The sequence below is a fragment of the Littorina saxatilis genome, linkage group LG11 (genome assembly GCF_037325665.1).
Source record: "Littorina saxatilis isolate snail1 linkage group LG11, US_GU_Lsax_2.0, whole genome shotgun sequence".
NCBI lineage: Eukaryota > Metazoa > Mollusca > Gastropoda > Littorinimorpha > Littorinidae > Littorina > Littorina saxatilis.
In genome coordinates, this window is record NC_090255.1 from 31,468,322 (window position 1) to 31,495,821 (window position 27,500).

General features: G+C 43.5%; 2 protein-coding genes across 2 annotated transcripts in view; both read left to right on the top strand.

The window, feature by feature from the left end:
• Positions 1–24,463, top strand: part of LOC138980624 (uncharacterized) — a 26,989-nt gene extending 2,526 nt beyond the window's left edge. The window contains exons 2-5 of the mRNA XM_070353547.1: positions 16,535–16,707; positions 17,958–18,098; positions 18,727–18,832; positions 19,214–24,463. Of these exons, the coding sequence (XP_070209648.1) occupies positions 16,535–16,707; positions 17,958–18,098; positions 18,727–18,832; positions 19,214–19,650 (857 nt within the window). The 3' untranslated portion in view covers positions 19,651–24,463. The remainder of the gene's footprint in view (positions 1–16,534; positions 16,708–17,957; positions 18,099–18,726; positions 18,833–19,213) is intronic.
• LOC138980604 (alpha-amylase-like) overlaps positions 1–27,500 on the top strand; it is a 335,113-nt gene that overhangs the window by 170,138 nt on the left and 137,475 nt on the right. The window lies entirely within an intron of this gene.

The following is a 27,500-nucleotide window of genomic DNA, read 5'->3' on the forward strand; positions in this document are numbered from 1 at the left end:
TCGCTTCTTGTCCGTCTGTCTTTCTCGCTTCTTGTCCGTTTGTCACCTTTGTCTTTTTCCTCGTCCGACTGTCTTTCTCGCTTTTTGTCCGTCTGTCTTTCTCGCTTCTTGTCCGTCTGTCTTCGTCTTTTTCCTCGTCCGACTGTCTTTCTCGCTTCCTGTCCGACTTTTTTCTGTCCGTCTGTTTCTTAATGCGTCTGTCTTTCCGTTGCTAGTCCGACTAACTCTCTTTCTCTATATTCGCTTGCTACAGTTTCCAGTGTTAATTTTGTCAAACGCTAGTTCTTTCTGTCCTTTTTTTTCACTAAATATTCTTAGTGTTTCATCTGTTGTCCTTGTTGTAATCCACACCAACATCTGTATGGCTGATGCCATTCGTTCTGAGTATCGTGTGTCTCCTAATGCTCCCGAAACCTTGTGCATATATTTTGTTCATAAATGTCTACAAGACAATACTGCCTTTCCAAAAATGTTTGGACCCTGGAAATAGGGGTGGGGGTAGTCACAGAATTGACAGACAGACCGAAAGGGAGAGAGCAGGGAAGGGGAAAATGTTACAATGTGTGCGGTGTATATTTGTCTGCCTCTGGACGGATTCACTTATCTTTCTACCCGTCTATCACCACCCGGACGTTGAAGGGGCTAGCTCCTACCCCGGGTAGCTGGAGTTTGGAGGAGAGTGGGGAGAGTCGGGTGGGGTGGTCGAGTGGACGGGTAGGTTGCTGGGTGACGATCCCTTTGGCCAGCTTGACCCCCAGCACGCCACCCGTTTAATACCGGGTACATGGGGTAGCTGGCCGTCCCTTGTCTCTACCCGTACCTGCTGTTTAAAGGATGGGGGTGGAAGACGAGTTGCGGCCTGGTACGTGCAGGTAAGGGGTAGGGTGGGGGGGGGGGGGGGGGAGAGTTAAGACTGCATTATTGTAGCGTCTCTGATTCATCGGAATCGAAAGATCAATGGGTTTCATCGGGAATTCAGGACTATACAAAACGGGTTTATTTTTCTGCAAAAAAAACCCAGTCACAATGTCCCTCACATATAGAAGGGAAATACTTTTTGTTTCAAATAATGGGAAAGGATCCCCAGTATACCGTCTGAAACCTGAAAACAAGAAAAGAAAACAGCAACGTTTAGCTTCTTTTTCTTCTTCCGTGTTCATGGGCTACAACTTCAACGCGACACACCTTTGTTTTTCATAAATGGGTTTTTACCGGTTTGACAGTTTATCCCCCCCTCTAACTAACCATGTTCAGGAAAATCAGAACGAACAGCTGCTTATATATGTGGTGCCGAATTCACGTAATTGCCGACTTCGCGGAATCGGCAACATTTTTGCCCATTTCGCGTAATCGGCAAAACGTACGCTGCCCATTACGTGTAATCGGCAGCGTTTTGCCGAAAACGCATAAAGGCTTATACAATTTGCCCATTTCGCAAAAGCGACAGCCAGTCTGTTACTTTTTGTGTCACCAAAACATTGCATTAACATTGTTTTACCTCCCTACCATGTTTGTTATGGTCTATGTTGGTCTGTGTCGAGCATGACTCCAAAAATGCACGAAAATTACATATTTTGCAATATCTTGCCATAACTTATCGATTATTGCAATATCTATCCATTCGAGTATCTAGTTGTCTAAGTGTGATGATATCCCAGGCATTTGAGCACTTTAAACCCAAAACGTGGCTGCCGATTTCTCAAAATGGGCACATTTTAGAAGCCTTTACGCGTTTTCGGCAAAACGCTGCCGATTTCGCGTATTGGGCAGCGTTTTGCCGATTACGCGAAATGGGCAAAAATGTTGCCGATTCCGCGAAGTCGGCAATTACGTGAATTCGGCACGACATATGTACACTTCTTAAACCTCTCTGCGAATGCGGAGAGCTTGTAAATTTTAACCACATTTTCACTGCATGTCCACACTCAACACACTTTCACAGACTACACGAACTCATAAAAACACTCAATCTCACACCTACACAATGTCTCCATCATAAAGACCTAGGGTGGAGCCACGTTAAACTGGTCTGCAAAACAATTATACATCGCCGCTTGGGAAATGGTTTTAAAAAATACATTTTACATGTCTAAACGACAACATTTTATTATCACTTTTATGAGGAATGAATGTCTGTCCTGTGTTGTACATGCTATATTCATTTAAGGCAAGGCAACCTATGCGTAATATGCACAGATGTATATAATGTTAACCAGGAAATTTCCCTCTGGACTTTTAAAACTTTTTATCAAGCGGCTTTGAAATTTTATCAACTTTTATAATCGATTAAAAAACAATCAAATGCCTTTTTAACTACCCTATTCCCCCGTAGTGGTCTCAGTCCAGAAAAGGTACGTACCCGTACTTTTTAAAAACGCAACTTTTTAACCTATTACCGACCACACCCCGTCACCCTCCAAGCCCCCTCCCCCCCCCCCCCCTCTAAGTTAGGCACCCAGACCCCGTTTTTGAGAGAACAGTTAGCTTTTCAATCGTGATGCTGCCCATTGTCATATCCGGGACCTTTGCTACCCTTCCCGTCATTCAACACGGAGTGGTGTGTTGTGGGATTGCCCTTACAGGAACACTTGTTATATCTTGAGACAGAGGAGGGGGACTGCTAGATAAATGACTTATCGATAGTGATTCTACTTTGGAACGCCCCTCCCCTCCCCGTTTACTCCCCCCCCCCCCAACAAAACAGAAATCTGAGAAAATCCGGACGGAGTCTTGAAATGGGGTCAGTTTACATCTGAAAAAGCAAGGTCTTAAAAGGGGAAGAGGTCTTAAATTAGAGGGACTTAATATGCAATAATGCGAGTATTCCTATCGTTGCTCATGCACAAGTAGAGTTTTTCCATTTTTCTACATGTATATATATATATATATATATATATATATATATATATATATATATATACACCACTCCACACAATGAAAGCTGCAAAACTTTTTAAAGCTTAAACACACACACACACACATACACTACACACACACACACACACTGATGTGTTATTGTGTGTGTGTGTGTCGGGAAGAAGTCGAACCGAATACCCGGCTGCGCCGGGGACCCGGCTTTGCCGGGTGTACGCCGGCTTCGCCGACGCACCGCACGAAGGAAGGGAGATAAACGCGCAAAACACTGGAGAAGAGTAAAAATAGTATAACGGGAATATGGATTGAGCGTTGTCGACAGTGACCTTCTAAAAATAGAAACGGGAATATGGATTGACGCCACACGAAGGAAGGGAGATAAACGCTGAAAACACTAGAGAAGATAAGGAAGAGTTACTGGGAATGGATCCAGAGAAAAACCAAAATCGGTTCAACGCTGCGCGCTGAGAGCACGTGTTGAAATATCTCATCGACCAGGTTGTGTCCGGGGTGTAGCTGAATATGGCCACCAAATTTGAAAGAGATCCATCGAGAACTTTGGCCGTGCATCGCGGACACACACACACACACACACACACACACATACACACACAGACACAAGTCGTATATCGATATATGCCTTCCCGATTGCCTTCCTGGCTACCTATACCTAAATACCTGCTTACTTCTGTGTGTGTGTGTGTGTGCGATTTGTTTTGTTTTGTTAAAAACAAAATTGTCGGTAGACAACGATGCTCACATCGTCGCACATCTCTAGTGGTTCTAACTGGGTCGGAAGAACAGTATAGGGTGCTGGAACTGAGGAGGGACAGATTCTAAGTAGATTCAGTCACGACTACGCATGCATGGATTATCTGAAAAGGATGAGGGGAACAGATTCATACATGAGAGTGCTTCACGTTAGATAACGGTTTCCTGTATTGGCCGACGGGAAAGGGTGGCCATTGGCTCAAGGAGTGGGTATTATCTGTTAAGACCGCTTAACTGTTAGTTTAAAATGTTGACTGTTTGGCAACTGTGTCATGCGGCGCTCATTGTGACAGCTTTAATCGTGAGATCTAAACTGCGAGTGTGTGTGTGTGTGTGTGTGTGTGTGTGTGTGTGTGTGTGTGTGTGTGTGTGTGTGCGTGCGTGTGTGTGCGTGCGTGCGTGCTTATGGGAAGTCTAGGATGTCACCTTTTTTTTCTACCATGACAAAAAGGTTCATCCTTTTTTTTTTTAAATACGTTGACACAGTATGAATGTATAAATATGAATTCGTTACCGGCACGGTGGCCTAGTGGTAAGGCGTCCGCCCCTTGATCGGGAGGTCGTGAGTTCATACCTAAGACTTTAAAATTGGCAATCTAGTGGCTGCTCCGCCTGGCGTCTGGCATTATGGGGTTAGTGCTAGGACTGGTTGGTCCGGTGTCAGAATAATGTGACTGGGTGAGACATGAAGCCTGTGCTGCGACTTCTGTCTTGTGTGTGGCGCACTTTATATGTCAAAGCAGCACCGCCCTGATATGGCCCTTCGTGGTCGGCTGGGCGTTAAGCAAAAAAAAAAAAAAAAAAAAAAAAGATATGAATTCGTTATGGTAAGGGTCATGTCAAATAAGGATACAACACTTAATTTATCACACACAAAAACTTCTTTCGAGAATCTAAAAATTAACACATCCGCATAATTTATAAGCATGATCTTTGACTCTAACGCCCAAGGACACTGAGAGACCGGCAGACAGAGATCAAAGCCTTTCCTGCTACATGTACCTATAAATCAGGTATTGGTCAAGACAGGGGTGATCTGACCACTTCAAACACTGACCCTTTACCTAGCTACGTCTTATATATGTACCTGTCTGTCCGGTCCTGGCAGGCTTTTCTTACCTTGCCTGTCCGCCGTTCCTTGATTTATGTTTTATTCGGATTGTGTGAAGTTGGTTGGTATGCTCCCTTCTTGAATGGGACACTGTTAACGGTGCATGGTGTTGTGGCAAAAACAGCTGTTGTTTCTAGCTCTATTCACACGCTTTGGCAGCAGTAGCGTAAATGTAGTCATTTATGTTAATTTTCATGATATTGGATATGATACGAACCTTATATTAAACGCCGTTTTTAAGTACTGATATTCCAGGTTGAGAATCGTCTCTGTATTTTGATCGGGTGGAATACTATCAGCAGAGACATACATTCTTTCTATGTCTTTGCCATCAGGAATATCAATGATAACTGGTGTTAAATTTGCTGTGTTATTTTTGATCATTAACAGCACACAAGAAAGAGCATGTATGTCTGCTTGTCATTCATTGAGTGTGTGTGTTAGGGGGATGGTGATGTGTTAGGGGGATGGTGATGTGTTAGAGGGATAGTGATGTGTTAGGGGGATGGTGATGTGTTAGGGGGACGGTGATGTGTTAGGGGGATAGTGATGTGTTAGGGGGATAGTGATGTGTTAGGGGGATGGTGATGTGTTAGGGGGACGGTGATGTTTTAGGGGGACGGTGATGTTTTAGGGGGATGGTGATGTGTTAGGGGCATGGTGATGTGTTAGGGGCATGGTGATGTGTTAGGGGCATGGTGATGTGTTAGGGGGATGGTGATGTTTTAGGGGGATGGTGATGTGTTAGGGGGATGGTGATGTGTTAGGGGGATGGTGATGTTTTAGGGGGATGGTGATGTGTTAGGGGCATGGTGATGTGTTAGGGGCATGGTGATGTGTTAGGGGCATGGTGATGTGTTAGGGGCATGGTGATGTGTTAGGGGCATGGTGATGTGTTAGGGGCATGGTGATGTGTTAGGGGCATGGTGATGTGTTAGGGGGATGGTGATGTGTTAGGGGCATGGTGATGTGTTAGGGGGATGGTGATGTGTTAGGGGCATGGTGATGTGTTAGGGGGATGGTGATGTGTTAGGGGGTTGGTGATGTGTTATGGGGATGTGATGTGTTAGGGGGATGGTGATGTGTTAGGGGGATGGTGATGTGTTAGGGGGATGGTGATGTGTTAGGGGGATGGTGATGTGTTAGGGGGATGGTGATGTGTTAGGGGCATGGTGATGTGTTAGGGGCATGGTGATGTGTTAGGGGCATGGTGATGTGTTAGGGGGATGGTGATGTTTTAGGGGGATGGTGATGTGTTAGGGGGATGGTGATGTGTTAGGGGGATGGTGATGTTTTAGGGGGATGGTGATGTGTTAGGGGCATGGCGATGTGTTAGGGGCATGGTGATGTGTTAGGGGCATGGTGATGTGTTAGGGGCATGGTGATGTGTTAGGGACATGGTGATGTGTTAGGGGCATGGTGATGTGTTAGGGGCATGGTGATGTGTTAGGGGGATGGTGATGTGTTAGGGGCATGGTGATGTGTTAGGGGGATGGTGATGTGTTAGGGGCATGGTGATGTGTTAGGGGGATGGTGATGTGTTATGGGGATGGTGATGTGTTATGGGGATGGTGATGTGTTAGGGGGATGGTGATGTGTTAGGGGGATGGTGATGTGTTAGGGGGATGGTGATGTGTTAGGGGGATGGTGATGTGTTATGGGGATGGTGATGTGTTAGGGGGACGGTGATGTGTTAGGGGGACGGTGATGTGTTAGGGGGACGGTGATGTGTTAGGGGGACGGTGATGTGTTAGGGGGATGGTGATGTGTTAGGGGGATGGTGATGTGTTAGGGGGTTGGTGATGTGTTAGGGGGTTGGTGATGTGTTAGGGGGATGGTGATATGTTAGGGGGATGGTGATGTGTTAGGGGGATGGTGATGTGTTAGGGGGATGGTGATGTGTTAGGGGGTGGTGATGTGTTAGGGGGATGGTGATGTGTTAGGGGGATGGTGATGTGTTAGGGGGATGGTGATGTGTTAGGGGGATGGTGATGTGTTAGGGGGATGGTGATGTGTTAGGGGGATGGTGATGTGTTAGGGGGATGGTGATGTGTTAGGGGGATGGTGATGTGTTAGGGGGATGGTGATGTGTTAGGGGGATGGTGATGTGTTAGGGGGTTGGTGATGTGTTAAAGGGATGGCGAGGAGAGCGAACAGGGGTGTGTGGATCAGGGGGGGGGGTCATTAAGGAGAGGGGAGGGGAGGGGGGAGATGTGCAGCAGAATCAGTCTGCGACAACTAGCGAGACACGAATTAGATGCACCGAGTAAACGAGGGTTGGTTACGGCGGGGGTGGGGGGGAAGGGGGGGAAGGGGGGGGGGGCGAACGTTACTGATGCTGCAAAGATCATTACAAGGAACCGGACGAAGAACAATGCCTATACTCTTACCACAGGTTGACGAGGTTGGAACTAATAGCTGGCAAATGACGAAAGGCTCATGTTGCTCAGAGTTTGGTTACAAGGTTTTATTTTTGGCTTTAGGCCCTTAGGGCGTTTAAGCAAACAAAAATACACACTGATTAAGTCACACGCACAATTGGAGTGCACGCAGGCACAGCAAACAGTGAACTTAATCAAACAACAAAAGAAAAACAGAACACACTAACAAACAGAAACCACATCTTCATCAACTAGAGCTTTATTCTACAGGAATAGCCTCCTTTATGCTTGTTTTGCTACGCTAACAAACAGAAACCACATCTTCATCAACTGGAGCTCTTATCTACAGGAATAGGCTCCTTTATGCTTGTTTTGCTACGCTAACAAAAACAAACACAAACAACCCCACAAAAGAACATGTACTTAACAATATTAAAAAAAAAAGCAAACAGACAAACCAACAGGATAGGAACAACAACAAAACACAACGAAACACGTAAATCATCTGACGAAAATAACTCATAATAACACTAACAAACTTGGCCAGCTTTACCAACACGACCACGACGGACCATCGTGTGTATACAGCGTCTTGCCTTTTAGCAGCGATACCCATCGCCCTCGCCATGCAATTAGCCAAGCAATTAAGCACGCCCCGTCGGCGACGAAGCGTGACAGCAACAAGCCGAGCCTGTAATGAACACTACGGCGTCGCCTTTCATGCGTGTCGGCGGTACAACACGCGCGTTGGTGTTCTAAGCATGGTATACAGTGATCCCTGTTGTTTCTTTGAAATCTCCCGCGGATACAATGAGAAGGGTTGGATTGAAAGACAAAGCGGAACATTTTGTTAGCTCTGCTAATTAGTACAGAGCAATAGTATAATGACCGCTTTAAAGTCGTGTGTTTCTTAGATGTTTAACCGCGTTAACAAGACTGCACAGCAGAAAATGTGGTTAGCTATACTAACTAGCAAATTTCGTTTGCGGGTTGGGCATGTATATTTGTACAGCACAGTATAGCTATGTGTGTGTGTGGGGGGGGGGGGGGAGGGGGAGGGGGGGGCGGTCACAGCAAAAATAAAAATAACCATGAAGGGGTGCAATAGGTTTAACACCATGGACTAATCACAATTATGTACACACAACTACACACACACACGCCTTTCCACCCGACGACGGAAGCGAGCAGAAGTCTCGCTGTACCCGAGGTATAGGAAGGAAGCAGATTAGCAGGTTGTGCCTCCGTTGTTATGTACCCGGGGTAGGCATCCAGATAAACTCGAGATCTTCTTCACGTGGCGGGTGTCAAACTCGGGCTCATCTCATCAAAGAAGGCTTTCGCAAAGCGAGGCTGGCCGAGACCGTAGTACTGGAATCCGCGCGGCGGAAATGCCCTCCAGGATCGTCGAGACGAATGTTCTACGCACGGACACTGACACACGGACACACAGACATATGGGCGCACGCACAGATCCACGAGTGCACGCATGCACACACAAACGGACATACGCACACACGTGAGGGGGGGGGGGGGGGGGGAGAGGATGATCAAAGGGCAGTGTTTGCAATGTTGATGGTCGTATCCGACACCATCTCAGCTGTTATGTAAAGTTCTGCTATCCTTTCAATGACCAATTTCTTCTGTGAAGCATGCGTTGGTTTGTGAACGTGTGTTGCATGGTGCATCTCTTTGCACACTGGAACACCAATTGCCTATATGTCCTGCCGTAGAATCATACAAGTAATAGACTAGCCTTTCTGTGGGTTTGTGAACGTGTGTTGCATGGTGTATCTCTTTGCGCACTGGAACACCAATTGCCTATATGTCCTGCCGTAGAATCATACAAGTAATAGACTAGCCTTTCTGTGGGTTTGTGAACGTGTGTTGCATGATGCATCTCTTTGCACACTGGAACACCAATTGCCTATATGTCCTGCCGTAGAATCATACAAGTAATAGACTAGCCTTTCTGTGGGTTTGGGCGTCAGAACCTGTTGAAAATCTAAGGTTTGTACAGACCTGCTGCTGTATTCTGAAACACTTTTTCGTGAGCTCCATTTCGTTTTGGAAGAAGATCACACCAACAAAAGTGTTGTTGTTGTTGTTGTTGTTGTTACTGCAGGTTGCTGCTGGTGGTGGTGGTGTTTCTGTTGTTATTGTGCTGATAGTTGTGGTGATCACATCAATATTATGGTGTTGTGAGTATAGTTGTTGCTGCTACTTTCAGTGGGGTTACCTGCTTCGGTTCTTCACGGAGCCCGATCTGGTTTACAACTGAAAAGTATCGATTTTGTTCGAGAAACTGGGAAGACACACACGTCACGTCAGGGAACATTAGTCAGGCTAGGAATAGATCAAGATGGAATCGGATTGCATATTTTGCCTTTCTTCTTCTTCTTTTTTTTCTTTTTCTTTTTCTCTCCAAACGCCAGTTAAATTAGACAAAATCTTTACCATTTTCCGCCTCAGTGATCACTGTCAACATCGTCAGTATTTCGCCGATATTGATATCTTTCTCTGTTGCTGAATGATACCCTATATCAAATGTTCACCTAATCTACGTATGTTGATATACGTGAATTCTCTCTCTCTCTCTCTCTAGCTCTCTCTCTCTCTCCCTCTCTCTCGCTATCTCTCTCCCTCTCTCTCGCTCTCTCTCTCCCTTCCCTATTTCCCTCCATCTCACCCCCGCCTCCCCTCCTCCATACCCTGCCCACCCCCTTTGCTCACAAACCCCACTTTATCCACTCCCTCCCCCCCCCCCCCCCCCCCTTCATCCATCCTCCTGTACCAGAGAACAATGCTGTGAGGTGTAGTGGCAGCGTGACAAATGTAGAGCGGGCCTGTGGTTTGCCTTCTGCCGATAAGAAAAGCCCACCTGATAATTAATTGCCCCACATTGCTCCCGCTGTCTTCTGGAATTCTTTGCCAGACCCCCCCCCCCCCCCCCCCATTCGAATTGATCCTCCCTCCCCCTGATGTGTGTGCCACTGCTACCATACTCCATGAACACACTAACACATACACACAAGCGCACACACACACACACATGTTCGCACGTACGCACACATGCACGCACGCACTCACGCACACACACACGCACGCACATACGCACGCACGAACGCACACACACACACACAAACACACACACACACACGCACGCTCACCACCATCACCACTCATCACACACAGAATTGTGTTAGCACAGCATTCTGCGCACGTTGGAGATCCCATCATCACTCACAGCCGAACAAGCCAGTTGGGCCGGTGGTATGCGATACACACCATCACAATGCAAGCAGCATCCGTCGATGGTTTGCACCTGCCTATATGTGGTAGGGAAACCGAACGGCTGGCTGTGCTGAACAGGAATCAGGTTTCACTGATAACTCCGTGTGGTTTTACCAAATCCAAAAACAAAGAGACTGCCAACGTTCCAAAATTCAGAATAAAAAAACAAGAAAGGTAGGTTGTTGGAACGTTTGTTATTGACAAAATAATACATTCACAAAATGTGAATTTGAACAAAAGAATATTTGTGAATGTATTGTTTTGTCAAAAACAAACCTTTCCTGTTTTTTTTATTTTTGTGTGGTTTTGCCGGTAAAAATGCCAAAAATATGTATTTTTTAAATGATAGCACTATCCTACCAATTGACAGCTTTGGTCCAAATATTAAGTCATCACTGCTTGTTCGGTTGTTGTACTAGACCACATAACTTATATTAGATATAAGTTCTGTGGTACTAGACTGGTTGCACGACAGAATGACTGAGTGGTTTCTATTAGAACAAGGATTCGTTCTGCTTTGAAAACTAGGGCTATTTCAGCACTGAGGTGAAGTAGAATACGATTGGCCCATTGTCGCAGCGGACTATTGACAATCCTGTGGAACCATGTCCTGATTAACAAGAATTGGTTTCAATGTTGTTCTGAATTTGTTGTTTTTAATTCGGAGTCACTCTAGTCCATTGACTCGCGCTTCCATGCAAGCTGTGCACCAAATATGTTGCACACACACCAGTATAGCTATTTCGAAGATCGCAAGTCGTCCGCGAAAATAAGCCCTTGAAAATGAGTCGGTAGCCGTGAAGCGACGTAAAATCCAAGCGCGCAGTATCCCCCGAATGCAGAATATGGCTGGCAAAACCGCTTTTAAAACCCAGTAGTGCTTGTCACGAAAAACTGAATTGTATTCCCATGACATTGGTGAGGCATTGGAAAGGACAATATCTTCATGCACTGTATAAACCATATGCTGTGGGGAAACTGAGAACTCGCTCTTATATAGGCTTTGGGTCGGTTGAATTCCTATCGCCATTTCCACAGGCGATTACTTCTATCTGCGCAAACAATTTGTCAGTTGATTACATGAATTCGCTGAGATTTTGAGTATCAGACACGTTGACAAGGTATCGCGGCGGTAGCGTCGCCGTTAGGGAAGGACTGAGAGAGGATATTAGACTCATGCTGACAAGGTATCGCACAGAGGTTAGATCTGAGCGTGGGATATCTTTTAATATCTACCGCGTAGCGTGTAAGCGGGGTGATATCGTTCTGCAACAGCTGTAATATTGAATTAACCTTAGTTTCAATTTTTATTTTACGGTCAACCGTACTGTGTGTTGTTTTTGTTTTCCTTCTGTTAGTGCATGTGGGTTCGTTTCTTTGAACGCTTTTTAGTGTATGTTTGTATTTATATTTTTTCGTTCCTTTTCTTTCTTTCTTTCTTTCTGTTTTTTTCTTCTTTTTGTTCCTAGTTCTTTTCTTTCTGTCTTTCTCGTACATTTTGACAAGGATTTTGAGATTCGTTATTGTCTGACGTTAGATTCCGAAGATTAACAACAGTTACTGTATCATTCACTTCGATACCGTTTTTCCAACTGAATCGCAACAAGTTATCAGTTCTGATAGACACACAAACGAGCCACGTCACTGAAAAGTTCAAGTCAGGATGACACGATGCTGAGGGGGGTAATGAGGGGGGGGGGGGAGATATCCTGAAAGAGCGATATTCAATTGTTTTGTTTGTTGGCTCACGTAAGTGTAGCCTATGCGATCGTAACTTTGTCTGTCTGTGCGTTTGTGCGTGTGTGTGTGTGTTTGTGCGTGTGTATGTCTGTGGTAGAAACTTTAACATTTCGTCATTTGAAGACGTCACATTATGACGTAAGAGGGTTAGACGTCACGCGAAGGAATTACTGAAAGTCTCGGTCATTGTTATTTTGAGCGGGCCGAGACTAGTTGGCAGTCGTGTTCTTGTAAGTAGGCTACATGCAGACAAACAGATCTAGATCTAGTGTCTCGCTTTCTTGCACAGTGTCACCTATGCTTACTGTGTGTGTGTGTGTGTGTATGTGTGACGGAGTGATTGAGTTTGTGTTACTGTTTGTCGATTTCTTACGTGAGCCTTGAAGGCTTCGCCTCTTGTTTTATTATCGTGTTTGTTGTGTGTATGTGTTGCGTCTGTAGGTGTGTTTTTTCCGACGTAAAACAAATCCGACCCAGACCAGAATGAAATTCTTAATTTTTTCCCTTTATTTTCTCTTCTTGTCTTTCTTTTTCTTTTCTAATCATTCTTCCCTTCTTTTCTGCGTTGGAAGATACTTGGGTTGGGATGGGGGGGAACTGAGAACTCGCTCAGGGGGGGGGGGGGGGGGGGGAATGAACGCATAAGAGGTTTAGTTTTAGGAGGGTAACTCAGTTGAAAAAAAACCACCCCATGTTCGTGTTTCTTCTTTCATGAATGCAACAATATAATATGTGGTCTGCGACTCGAGAACTCCGACAACTTCCTTTCTACAAAAGTCGGTCGTTGGGTCACGGCAGTCGGTCAAACTAAGGTAATACAACGTATATGAAAAGCTTTTTATCTGATACGAAAAAAGTGCAAAAAACAATCAAAGTGGACATTGGCGGAATGTTAAAACCGCGAAGTCCAGTCGTGAAGAAAAGAGAACTTTACTTCGAAGTTCGAGTCATTCCGTAAACTTTATTTTCACGTTCAAGAGAGATAAGTTCATGGTGAACTGCTTACGGAGAGAGTTAATTTGGGAAACTGTTACCCCATACCGGTGTAGTGCTGACCGGACGACGACTCTGTTTCTGATAGTTTCACACACAACCCAAGTAAAATACTGGAAGTTATCGGATGCAAACGTGAACATTGCGCAGAACATGCGTTGAACGAAAACCACCCTTTTGTTCTCCTTCGCCGGTGACTCGAAACCGTCACCGAGTGTCATTGTTGCAAAACGTTCACAGTTTCCCTTGCAACAGAAATTTTGCCTTGCCACTTCGAAACAGCTGATGTGACGGGATCGTTGTCGATGAGGGAGAGTTTATATTCTGGATCAGGGTGCAGCAGAATCTCACAATCATCGCTCTTCCGATACTGTAGACTGATTGCCCAAGAACAAACAACTTTCCGAGAGCCATTGGAGAAGTCAGGGAGAGAAAGAAGAAAGAGAGTTCACAGAGAGTTCTAACGACAAGATTGGGAAAACCAGCCTTCGAGGAAACAACTAGTTATACAAAGCGAGAGGGGTTGAACAGAGAACCGTGCAACTCACAAAATCGACAACAAAAGAAGAGATTGACAGAATCAGAGAATTCAATAACCAGCAAATAAACAGAGAAAGGGTGCCTGGTTTGCAGTTCTAAGCAGATCTAGAAAGACACGGAGAGAACGACAAGAATTCGAAAACCGCAGCCTTCGAGGAATACAAAGAGAGAGGGGTTGAACAGACGACCGTGCAACTCACGAAATCGACCACAAAAGAAAAAGAGATCAACAGAAGCAGGAACGTTCCCATTGGAGAGAAAGAAAGACAAAAGAAGAAGACGAAACCTCCGAAATTCGACATTGACATACACGAAGAAAGACAAGGAGAGTGCACGCAAGGGGAGACCACTGTCCTAAAATCCACGATGCTACCAAGGTCACAAATCAGCCACATGAATTCCTACCTCTACGGGATACCATCTCCTTCACAGCCCTCCTCCTCCTCCTCCTCCTCCTCTTCCTCCTCTTCCTCCTCCCATTCTATGACGTCACTCAAACCTCTTCCAGCTACCCGCATCCCCCCTCCCACCCCCTTCCAGTTGATCCAGGAGCAGCAAGACCAGCAACTTCAATGTCTTCATTATTACCGTCAGCACGAAGAACAGCAGCAGCAACAACAACATCAGCAACAACAACAGCATCAGCAGCAACAACATCAACAACAACAACAGCATCAGCAGCAACAGCTGTTGCAGGAGCAGTCGTCTGTTTCTCCATTTCTTCTGAGTGATTGTCTTCCATCTTCTCCACAACCACACCCTTCACAACCCCTATCTTTTCCACCCTCCTTCTCTCCGTCGCCCGATGAGTCGTTCCTCTATGGTGGTGTCGAAGGTATGACTATGAGAGAAGCTAAGCTGATCTATTTTAGAATTGCAATTTTTCCTCTTTTCGGAGCAAGAATTTGTCGTTTTCAAGCTGATGCGTTTTTTGATTTGAAAAAAAAAGTCTTCTGCGTTTTTGGCTCACGCAAGTGTAGCCCATGCGATGCTAACTTTTGTCTGTCTGTGTGTGCGTGCGTGCGTGTGTGTGTGTGTGTGTGTGTGTGATAGAAACTTTAACATTTCCGAGTCTATGGATAAAGCTCGCATAAGAAGATTACGTCTCGGTCAAAAGTGTTTGACGAGTGTGATAGAAACTTTAACATTTGAAGACGTCACATTATGACGTAAGAGGGTTAGACGTCACGCGAAGGAATTACTGAAAGTCTCGGTCATTGTTATTGTGAGCGGGCCGAGACTAGTTGGCAGATCTAGTGTCTCGCTTTCTTGCACAGTTTCACCTAGATGCTTACTGTGTGTGTGTGTGTGTGTGTGTGTGTGTGTGTGTGTGTATGTGTGTGTGTGTGTGTGACGGAGTGATTGAGTTTGTGTTACTGTTTGTCGATTTCTTACGTGAGCCTTGAAGGCTTCGCCTCTTGTTATTCAAAAGATCAAACTTTGTTTATTCCGCGGTTCAACGAATCACCAAGGCGAGCTGTTTCCCAAAGGCACGTGTTTGCCAACTTGTCTGTTTGTTTACTTTTTCGATATATGTCGATCTAATTTTAAGTTCAATGCGTTTAATGTGTCAGTGAAAATGACACGTCCGTGCTTCCTTCGGGCCTGCGTCTCCTTTTACTCTTAGTACTTTTGAAGTCGGTTGTACTTAATATGGTATTACATTCAATATTAATTAATTCATTCATTTATTTATTCATTCACTGCTTTCTTGCCTTCACGTGGACGTTTGTGAACTGACAGATTCGTCACAGCAGCGTGCATCGGTGTATCTGCATGTACAACATCTTGTTCTTATACAGCGTACCTGCCGTTTCTGGGATAGGTCTTTACCACTTTTTGATCTTATTTGGATTTAAACCGAACTGTACCAAACTGTAAGATACTATGATAACTATTTATGTTCTTGAGGCCTCCTCTCTCTCTCTCTCTCTCTCTCTCTCTCTCTCTCTCTCTCTCTCTCTCTCTCTCTCTCTCTCTCTCTCTCTCTCTCTCTCTCTTTCTCTCTCTCTCTCTCTCTCTCTCTCTCTTTTCCGCCCTCCCTCTCTCTCTCTTCCGCCCTCCCCCTCTCTCTCTCACCCCTCTCTGTCTCTGTCTGTCAGTCTCTCTCTGTCTGTCTCTCTGTCTGTCTCTCTCTCTCTCTTTGCCCCTCCCCCTTCTCTCTTTACGCCTCCCCCCTCTCTCTCTCTCTCTCTCTCCCCTCTCTCTCTCTCCCCTCTCTCTCTCTCTCTCCCCTCTCTCTCTCTCCCCTCTCTCTCTCTCTCTCTCCCCTCTCTCTCTCTCCCCTCTCTCTCTCTCTCTCTCCCCTCTCTCTCTCTCCCCTCTCTCTCTCTCTCTTCGCCCCTCTCCCTTCTCTCTCTCCCCTCTCTCTCTCTCCCCCCTCTCTCTCTCTCCCCTCTCTCTCTCTCCCCCCCCTCTCTCTCTCTCTCTCCCCTCTCTCTCTCTCCCCTCTCTCTCTCTCTCTCTCTCCCCTCTCTCTCTCTCTCTCCCCTCTATCCCTCTCTCTTCGCCCCCCCCCAATCTCTCTCGCCCTCTCTCTCTCTTCCTCTCTTCTTACCCCCCCTCCCCCCCCCCCTTTCTCTCTCGCTCTGCACTTCCGCCAGCTACTCAAAGGACAAGATTCAAAAATCAATCAGTCAGTCAGTCAGTCAGTCAGTCAGTCGATCGACCCTCATGCTCCTTTTCCTAAGTGGTACTTCTTCGCAGCGTCTTTTTTCAGTCTGTGCGTGGATCTTCCAAGATACTTTGGGATTAAAAAAAAAGAAAAAAGAAAGAATGAGCGATGCGAGTTAACGCACTTCAAGAATGGCATTACATTGTATGTTTTCAGATGGTCAAGAGTACTGGCCGGACATGGAGAGCCGAGAGTGTGTCAACTGCGGGGCGCTGTCCACCCCTCTGTGGCGAAGGGACGGCACTGGACACTACCTGTGCAACGCCTGTGGTCTCTACAACCGCCTCAACGGCATGAACAGACCCCTCATCAAGCCGCAACGAAGAATGGTCAGTTGGATTTTTTTTCTCTCTCCATTTGAAGCAAACTAAACTTGATTTGTAAAAGGCGATGGGTCTTTTTTGTCTGTTATTTGTAAACGAGCTCGAAATAAGATCATATTTAAATATTATGTATTTGGACATGGGAAATACTTAAAACCCCCTCACCTCAATTTTGGTCAGGCCAACAAAAAAATAGGTGTGGTTAAGGTAACATAGCCCCAAAAAATAGGGTAGGAAGGTAGGCAATCACTTTTTATTTTTAAACTTTTTTTTCTAATGTGTACAAATTAAACCTACTTGACAGGGAAATAAGTGTGCGACTCGAGCGCTTTCGCTTTCATTGCGTTTTCTGCACTCGTTTTTTTGTTTGTTTGTTGTTGTTGTTGACAAATGTAATAAAAAGTTATAGGGTCGGCCCCTAAAAATGGGGTAGGTCGGGTTACCGTAACCACACCTATTATTTTTTTTTAGGCTTCATACTTAAATTAAAAGCATATCGACTTTTTGAAATCGGGCGTTTCGTTTTGGATTTATAACAGCTATGAAACTGAACAATAGCGGCCTGATGACGTCAGGGTATTTACAATTCTTGACTAAGATGGCGGCCGCCAAGTCATCACCAAACCAGACAAAAGCCCGACTCTGTTTGGGACGTCGCATTTACTGGACAACTCGTAGTTCGACACATCTATCACTGGGGGAAATTTCAATGCATGATTGTATTTATTTTATTTACTTTTTCTTTTCTTTTGTACCGGCACGGTTGGCCTAGTGGTAAGGCGTCCGCCCCGTGATCGGGAGGTCGTGGGTTCGAACCCCGGCCGGGTCATACCTAAGACTTTAAAATTGGCAATATAGTGGCTGCTCCGCCTGGCGTCTGGCATTATGGGGTTAGTGCTAGGACTGGTTGGTCCGGTGTCAGAATGATGTGACTGGATGAGACATGAAGCCTGTGCTGCGACTTCTGTCTTGTGTGTGGCGCACGTTATATGTCAAAGCAGCACCGCCCTGATATGGCCCTTCGTGGTCGGCTGGGCGTTAAGCAAACAAACAAACAAACAAATTCTTTTCTTTTGTATAGATATAGGCCATGCTCTTTCCGCTTTAGCAACACTCATCACCACCATACCGACTCCCGTGTCATGTTACCTCTCAACACTAAATATAATTTTGTTCGGATGTGGATGCCATTTTTCTTTTCTGAGTGTTGGTTTTTGTTGTCTGTGTGGGCGGCTTGCTGACGTCACTAACGGCAGGATTGGCAATTCCAGTCGTCACGTCATCGCGCGGGTCTGCAGTGCGCCAACTGCCACACGGACAAAACGACCCTGTGGCGACGTAACAGCGAGGGGGAGCCTGTCTGTAACGCCTGTGGCCTCTACTACAAACTGCACGGGGTGAGTTTTTGTTCTGTTTACAGCGATTAATTCAATTCAATTCAATTCAATTCAGTTTAGCTCAGTTCAGTTCAGTTCAGTTCAGTTCAGTTCCGTTCCGTTCCGTTCCGTTCCGTTCCGTTCCATTCCATTCAGTTTAGTTCAATTCAATTCAATTCAATTCAATTCAACTTTTGTATCTGAATGTAAGACAAACAGATTTTGTTCTTTTGGCTCGTATACACGAATAACATCACATCAAATCACACTCTCGTAACATAATATTATAAACACATACAGTTTATACATCAATACACACATCCGGCAACACACATAACCATACCATGTGACCATGTAGGCCAACTAAACCCGAAAGGACGCGAATTTTACAGAACGAACGAAGGTATCCTTCCTTTAGGTCAATTTTGTTTCACTTACTATTTTCGTGTTTTCATTTCATTTGCCATCTGAATTCATTTTAGTTCTCTTGCTGTTTAAATTCATTTGCATTGCTTGTGACTTCAGTCGATAGTCTGCACGCACAAATGTCTCCCTTCTTCATCTTGTGCAATTTCAAGCCCTGTATATCACGTGGGATTTCCATATCAATTAAATTTTTTTATTTATTTTTGTTTTAATAACTATCCAGGTTCCCAGGCCCATGTCGATGAAGAAGGACGGTATACAGACGAGGAAGAGAAAACCCAAGTCCATGGGTTCAAAGGTCAAGACGCCGGTCAAGGGCGAACCTGCTGGTGAGCTGCTCTCTGTCTGTCTGTCTCTATTTGTAATGTGTGTGTGTGTTGGGGGGGGGGGGGGGGTCGGTAGGGGATGATGATGTTGAGTTGGTTAGGTGATTTCAACGAGAAGCAGACAAGCTGTCAGGATTGTCTGTGACATCAAATAACACTGGGTGACAGTAGTCCGCATTAGAGTAATTTCAGTTTTACAATTTGTTTTTGTTTTTTTTCCGGTTTTTTTATTTGGGCTTATGTGCTTGTCGCAGTTGTTTTTCTTTGGTTTGGTTTGGAATTCTTATTCTTCATTTTTTTTTTGACAAACAAGAATATGTGTGTCCTTTGCCCCATAGCATGTTGTGTATTCTTTTTTCGCATATTGTTCTGTTTTGCTTGCAGACTTCAAGTCCTTGGGCTCTTCGCAGCAAGGGTCGTCTTCCTCCGTTTCGGAAAGTCTTCCTTACTCTTCCCTGTCTTCCCACCACGCCTCCTCCTCTCTGTCTCTCGGCGTCATGTCTTCCTCTCTTCCTGTCAACTCCATGCCTTCCTTCCTGTCTTCCTCCTCCGCTCTTCCTGCCATGACGTCACACTACCACGGCTCGCACGACAGCCCCGTGGACATGAAGTCCGTCATGACGTCACATGCAGTGATGTCACATGGGATGACGTCACACTTTCACCAGAGCCTCCACCCTCCCCACCTGTACGGCAGCCCTCCCCCGCCCCGCGCCATGGCTGTGACGTCAGAGATCGATACGAAACCTTCGCCGCAGATGTTAAGCCAGCTCAGTCTGTCAGGGGAATCCCACTCTCTGAACTCTGCTTCTGTCAGTTAAAGCTGTCCAAGGTGATTTTCGTATTTTGCCTTCCCTATTTTGTGTATGTTTCGTTACTGGTTGTTGAATGAATTCCTTCCGTAATTCCACGCCCTTACAGTATGAATATTTTCAACTCGGAGAGGTCTTACTTTTTGTGAACAAAGACTTTATGCAACAATTCCCCCCGCGGATTAGGGGGACGAATTTACACGATGCTCCCCAGCATGTCGTTAGAGGCGACTAACGGATTCTGTTTCTCTTTTTACCCTTGTTAAGTGTTTCTTGTAATAGTCAATTTTTGTAAAGATTTTAGTCAAGCAGTATGTAAGAAATGTAAAGTCCTTTGTACTGGAAACTTGCATTCTCCCAGTAAGGTAATACATTGTACTACGTTGCAAGCCCCTGGAGCAAATTTTTGATTAGTGCTTTTGTGAACAAGAAACAATTGACAAGTGGCTCTATCCCATCTTCCCCCCTTTCCCCGTCGCGATATAACCTTCGTGGTTGAAAACGACGTGAAACACCAAATAAATAAAGAAAGATGCAACAATTGCTTTGAACTGAATTATTTGTGTGTGTTTGTACAACAACACACAAGATATATTTTGAATTTGACATCTTCTGACAACTTGACAACCTTCTCTGTTCGCACAACAGCACCGGTACTGAACTCTCAGTAGCCAACACTGACATTTTTGATTATAACTAGTTTTGAACCGCTGTTATTTATACCTCAAGGAAAAAAAGAGTAACCTCTCAGAAATCATCCCCAGCGGAAACACGTGTTACGATATATACAGTGCGCTGTTTTAAGCACTCTGAATTGTACAGTACTCATATTTATCATATTCTGTAACGAGTATATGATTTCTTTTTAAGAACTTCTCCGTTTGACAAAGACGGTCTGAAGACAGTCTATCTGATATCAATTTTCATGAACCCTATCGTCTTGTTTTGGTGTTTCAAGGGTTTTCATGTTTAACGATTTGACGGCACTGCTCTGATTCACACGTAAGTGTGTGATAAATGATGTTGAGCAACGAGCGACTTTTTAAAATAATTGTACATAAGAAAAAGGTTGTTTAAAAGCAAGTGGCATTACTGCGCCATGGACCGAAGTTAACGAAATGTCCATTTGCTAAAACTGTGACAAAGTGACTTAAACGCGTATTTTATGTTACAGACAGATTTTTATTGGCGATTTTAACATGACAAATGTCTGAGTGTCGTTTGTGCTACCTGACACGTCTCGACAGATTATCAGTGGAACACATTGATATGACTTACATTATTGATGAGAAATTGTACATAATTATTGAAGGTAAGGAAAACAGTATGTTCAGTTCCAAATAACTATTCAATTAACAAGTGTATATGGAAATGAAATGCTTTTAATGTAATTTAGTGATTTATTGTTGTGTTTTTACTTTACCGCTTATGGAAGCGGATTTTCTGTAATATATCTTGTCGCGAATAGCTTACTTTTGAATGAATTCGTGTCCATTTCAAGTTGAACACAAAGCTTTATCCACCAGAACAGAAGACAAACGTATGCAACCTTGCATTTTTAACGAATCGTGTACCTGTTCTTACCATTCACTACCACAAAAATTGTACATAAGGGAACGGTTATTTAAACAAGTAGCATTACTGCGTTATGTATCAAAGAAAACTATAGTCCGTGAGTTTTAAACCCGGTTTTATAAGGAAGCTTAAAGGCATATTAACTCGATGAATATACACGCTAATTGCTTTACCAACAGCTGGAGACATGCTAAATTAAGTTCCCTGCAAAATATTGTGGTCTAGGAGCCCTTAAATGTTGAGATATTTGAATTTTTATTTTGATCTAGATGGTCCTATTTATAGATTTGGCAACACATGTAACGTTGATGCAAGGGAGCTAACACCGCGGCTTTGTTGACATCCTCACTTTTTCAGAGGCTAGAACAAGCTGTAATGCATGTATTATGGTCCGCGCATGGTGACATATCGTCATTATATGGTCTTATGGTGCGTTTGACATCGATTGTGGGCAAACTACACTTTGTAAACACGGGAGCGCGTACATATGCCTTTAATAAATACGAAACGATTGCTGTACGTAATACGATTCATTGTAAGTACAGTATAGGGTTCTATCAACGGATCAATTGATCATGAGTTCTGGACCCGGTGTTACATCACGGCCTGACAGGCTTGCAGCGAAAGCGATTTGTTTGTTTCTCGTATGGAATAATCTTCCATTTTCATGATTTCCCTGGCGATGATTTTTGAGAGTTTGTTACCCTGTAAATATTTCTTTGAACAGAGATTTTGAATTCGATTCCTTGTGACCTGTCTGTATGGGAGTGTAACTGATTTGAAAAAACTCCAATGTATTCCAAAGGTGTTAAACTGACTTTGTATTTTAAAAAAAGGGGGGTGGGATGGGGTATTACTTTGCAAGCTTTTACGCAGATTAGAAACAGACTAACCATGTATTCACCAAATTACTACTCCCAATGAGTACGAGTCTCCTACTTCGTAAAAAAACAGTGCCTTTTTGTTATGGGGATGGGGATATAGGTGGTGTCTATTATGTCTATTACTTTCAGGGAATCTGGCTATTCAGTGCCGGCCATATATAATTGTTGTCATTTTCATTCTATATATGCAATTGAAAACATTTTCAGTTTCTTCGTTCCTTGCATTGTTTCTATAATTAACGTTTCTATGCATTGTGAAGACGTACGGGCATATGCAATGAAAACCGTAGTGTGTTCAATTTTAATTCCACTGTGCCAAGTACAACGCTGTTCGTTAAATCCACGTTCCTTTTTGTTAATTTTTTAAATAATTTTGCCATGAGATCCATCCTAAATTGTCCAAAGCCACTCACATCTTTCCTATAAATAGAGGCCCCTGAACCAGTATTAATATAAACAGTGATGCCCATGACACAGATATTTGCGATACCCCTCCCACTTTCATCCAGTTCCCTTCATCCCAAACAGGGCCCCTGAAGCAGTATACATATGAACAGCAATGCGCATCATGCATTTGCATTTATTTATTTATTTCCTTTTATTTTTTTAAGTGTTCGCCCTCGTCCATATCCAGAAACCTCTTCTTTAAATAGGGTGCCCCTGAAGTAGTATTGACATGAACAGAAATATATATATATATATATATATATATATATATAACATGTAGCTTCACTTCTGTTGAACCTCTTCCACTTTCATCCAAGACCCTCAAACTTTTCTTATATAAGTAGGGTGCCCTTAGCCAGTATTAATTTTTAAAAAAATTTAAAAAATTAAAAATAAAACACAATGCGTATAATTATAGATCTTTGTCAGCATCATGACCATGTTCCTACATTCATCCAAATTTCCCCTCCTCTGTCCTTAAACAGAGGCTCCTGAACCAGCATTACCAAGAGCATTAATGTGTATCAGCATTGGTTTTTATGTCGTCTCAATCATTCACGAGTGGTTCATATATTTGCATTCATTTGCATACGTCTGCCATTTTTCTTCCGTTTCTTGGTTGTGACTGAACTAGTTTTGTTTGAAATTTGATGTGAACAGTTCACTTGGACTCGTCTTTCAAAGTTTGATAACATTTTTATGTTCATTTTTGTGGGGTTTTTGTGCTTTTTTCACGTTTACATTTTGCCTTGACAGCGTGTTGCCTTGCGTGATGTTATATTGAACGTATGATCACTGTGACCTTTCTTCTCATTTTAATGTAATATTTATCATAAGCAAAGTGTGGATTTTGGATTAACATGGCCCTCATAATGTGAATTACAACAATAGTTATGGGAACACAAATAATATAATAATAATGTACATATAATAGCAATGAGGGCAAATACACAAATGAACGGGACGTCAGTAATAAAATATAGGTAAAGATTATCAATGTTTTGTTCGGATTAGTTTTCTGTGTGGGTTCTTTCCATAATTTGATGTCTCACAAATTAGGGGTGGTTTTTTTTATCATCATTCTCCCAAAACATCCAGGTTGCATGTGATTTTCAGGCACATGTTTGTAATGAATAGTCTGTCAAAAAAAAAGACGCAGCCTTAGAAGAAGTCAAAAAACAAATGTATTTTTACTAACAATTCTGTCAAATTTTGTTGTAGTAAAAAAATGTTCTTCTTTAACGATTATATATAGGCGTGTGTCTGGGCGTTTAAAAAATTTGTCACGGAAAACATACAGTATGTAATTGTTTATATCCACTATAATTATGTGCCGATTTTTATTTGTTATCTTGCCTGCCCGTCGTGTTTAAGATTCAAATGAATTTTTAATAACAATTATGTGTAATTCTGGTCACATGGTATGCCTTCTTGTGACCAAATGTTGAGTGTAAGGCCAAAAAATAAATAGGTGTGGTTACGGTAACATAGCAACAAAAAAAAAGGGTAGGTAGGTAGGCAATCACTTTTTTTTTTAACTTTTTTTTCTAATGTGTACAAATTAAACCTACTTGACAGGGAAATAAGTGTGCGACACGGGCGCTTTCGCTTTCATTGCGTTTTTTGCACTCTTTTTTTGTTTTTTTGTTTTTTTGGTTTTTTTGTTTGTTGACAAATGTAATAAAAAGTTATAGGATCGGCCCCTAAAAATAGGGTAGGTCGGGGTACCGTAACCACACCAATTTTTTTTTAGGCCTAATGGTGTGTTAAAAGAAGTGTCTGAATTTGTCTCAGCTGTTTGTTTTACCAGATACATGAATGACATGTTTATCGTTCTGGAGGCAAGGAAAACTATGATACACACACTCTCAGTTTGTATAATTCACTGAGTTGACGATTAAAGTGTGTTCATTTCACGAATGTTTTGAGTTTCAGTTGTGTGGATTCTGTCTGTCTCTGTCTGTCTCTCTGTCTGTATGTCTGTCTCTCTCTGTCTGTCTCTCTGTCTCTGTCTCTGTCTCTCTCTCTCTCTCTCTCTCTCTAAATGCCAGTGAGATTGTGAATGGAGTCATTGCAGCCTTCTTCCGGCCGACTGTGTGTGTGTGCACGTGTGTGTGCGTACGTGTGTGAGTATTTGTGTGTTTCTGTGAGTATCTGCATGTGTCCCCAACATCACACCACTCGCCCCCACCACTACCACCTCATGCATCTTGGAACTCTGTAATGCACGTGCTTCCACAAGAATCGTAAATTTAAATAGACGATAAGCAGAAAGAGATAACAAAAGTTATCCCAAATGCATGCAGACATTTTTTTTACCATTGAAAGTTGTGGTTTTTTTAACGTCTATACCAAAAGTGCATCGGTGGAGTGGGAGTGTGTGTGTGTGTGTGTGGGGGGGGGGGGGGTTAGGTTATTCACATTGGGGATCTTGTTTACGTCTTCACCGGTTGATTCAGACGCACAACAAGATAGCGGTTGTTCCAACACGGTGACATGTGACGAGGCACACACCGGTAGATTTGTGATAAGTCTGGGGATCGTTTTTCTTCCCTTGCTCTCGCACGTGGTACTCGTAAAATGTCAGACAGACACTTTGCTCCATGGAGACAGGTTTAGAACGTCTAACTCAGCCACGGTTCTTCTATGGAACCTCAAACAGACAGATGGAGACACACAAACGCACACGCGCACAGGCACACACACACACGCTGAGGCACGCACGCACGCACACACACACACACACTGCGCGCGCGCACGCACACACACACACACACATACACACACACACACGGCCAAAGTAACCCAACCACGCTACTTCTATATAGAACCTAAGTCAGACCGTGACAGACACATACGCGCGCGCACACACACACACACACACACACACACACACACACACACACACACACACACACACACACACACACACACACACACACACACACACACGGCGCAGGTTCAATGATTTAATTGTCAAGCTCATTTGGCCATGCAATAATAACAATAACAATAACAGCACTTTATTGTCCATTAAAATATTACATAAAAATGGAAATTTTTCTTCGGCACACCCTGTCTGCCTCTCAATGTTTTCGTCTTCTACAATATCCGCTGATGCAATGTGATTTTATGGAAGTTTATAAAATGTCAAAGAGATGTATGCTGTCGGACGGGTTTTCAGTCTTCAGACGAAGAAAAAAACACTGTTTCCTGTCAGATTTGTTCAAAACAGATTTTTTTTTAAATAAAAGTAAAAAAAAAAATTTTAAACACGAAATATCACAGACAATGTTCTCCATTCCCAGAAATTCGTAACGAAAAATGACAGAAATGTTCCAAAAAGTACGAAATGACACGATCCTATCTCTATAATAGTTTGCTGTTTTTACTTCCGTGATCAGGCCCGGTCATACTCTTTTATCGCTCTCATCGAATCGTTTTAAATTTGAAATGTTTTTATTATGGAAAGTTTATCAGATTAAAGGAAATGAAAGAAAACGGTGAAGAACGGCCCACCATAATATTTCTTTCTTGGGTGCACTACCAACTGAGCTTTTACAGCAAACAATCGAATACCAGAAAACACCGAATTCTACGGCGGCATACTAACGCCAAAAGTGAAAAGTATAAAGGTCACGATGCTCGTTGCTATTATTGCCTATGCCCAAGCATATAACCACGTTATGTCCAAAATAGACACTAGTTCTGGGGACAGAAAAACCAAGTTAGCATAGCATAGCTATTATTGCTACTGCTCTGGGGTGATTATTGGAAAAATCTGCTTATAAAAGGCAAAGTCCTTCGCTTGCTCACAATTTCAAATATGCACAGGCTTATACATGGGATAGTAACCTCCAATTGACACCAAAAATTAACATCTTGACTGCTTGATATGATTAACTTAATGCATATTTAGAAAAATCAGTAACAGGACTGTGACTTCAGTACCGTGCGATATCTATATATATATATAGCCAATAACAGATAACAGATATAAGAAATTGAAAAAGTTTTATAATAATGCTCTGTTAAAAATAAAGACTTTGAGAGGTCACTGTACCTATTATTTGCATTATTTGTTCGTGTCTTTTTGTCTTGTGTGCTTGTGTGTATGTGCGTGTGTGTGTGTGTGTGTGTGTGTGTGTGTGTGTGTGTGTGTGTGTGCGTGCGTGTGTGTGTGTGTGTGTGTGTGTGTGTGTGTAAGAGAGAGAGAGAGAGAGAGAGAGAGAGAGAGACAGAGACAGAGAGACAGAGGGAGAGAGAGTGAGAGAGAGAGTGTCTTGTGTGTTTGTGTGCATGAGAGTGTGTGTGTGTGTGTGTATGTGTGCGTGCATGTATGTGTGTGTGTGTTTGTGTGTGTGTGTGTGCGTGCGTGCGTGCGTGCGTGCGTGTGTGTGTGTGTGTGTGTGTGTGTGTGTGTGTTTTGTGTTAAAGATCTAAGAAACAAAGGGACGTAAGTGCTCTAAATATAGTGAGACGACAACAAGAGTAAGTGAGAGTTATGTAAAATCTCACGGTATTATTTGTTTGTTTGTTTTTGTTGTTCACGTATCTGGTTCTCTCTTTCCTTTAGTATACTACACCATAAACTTAATTTTTTATCATCTTGGTGAGACGCCTGTAATCAACCAGCGATTTTGGTAATCGTCAGTAATAATGATCACGCACGCACACACAAAACAAATCACTGTAATCTCTGTAATGTTCACTTTTGGCACAAGATTGTCATCATACAATTCTTTTCTCTCAGCCATTCCACAATTCAGTCTGATCTCACGCGGCGCAGCCACAGACATCAAGCACTACTTCGTTCAGGTTTGATGTGCACACGCCTCCTTCCTTCATTTATCTATCTCCCCACTTATCTCCCCTAGCTTTACATTTCCAGTCGCGTGCAGTCTCACTACGCACGCGCAAGGAGCTGTCCCGCAGCGAATTTTATGCGCCACG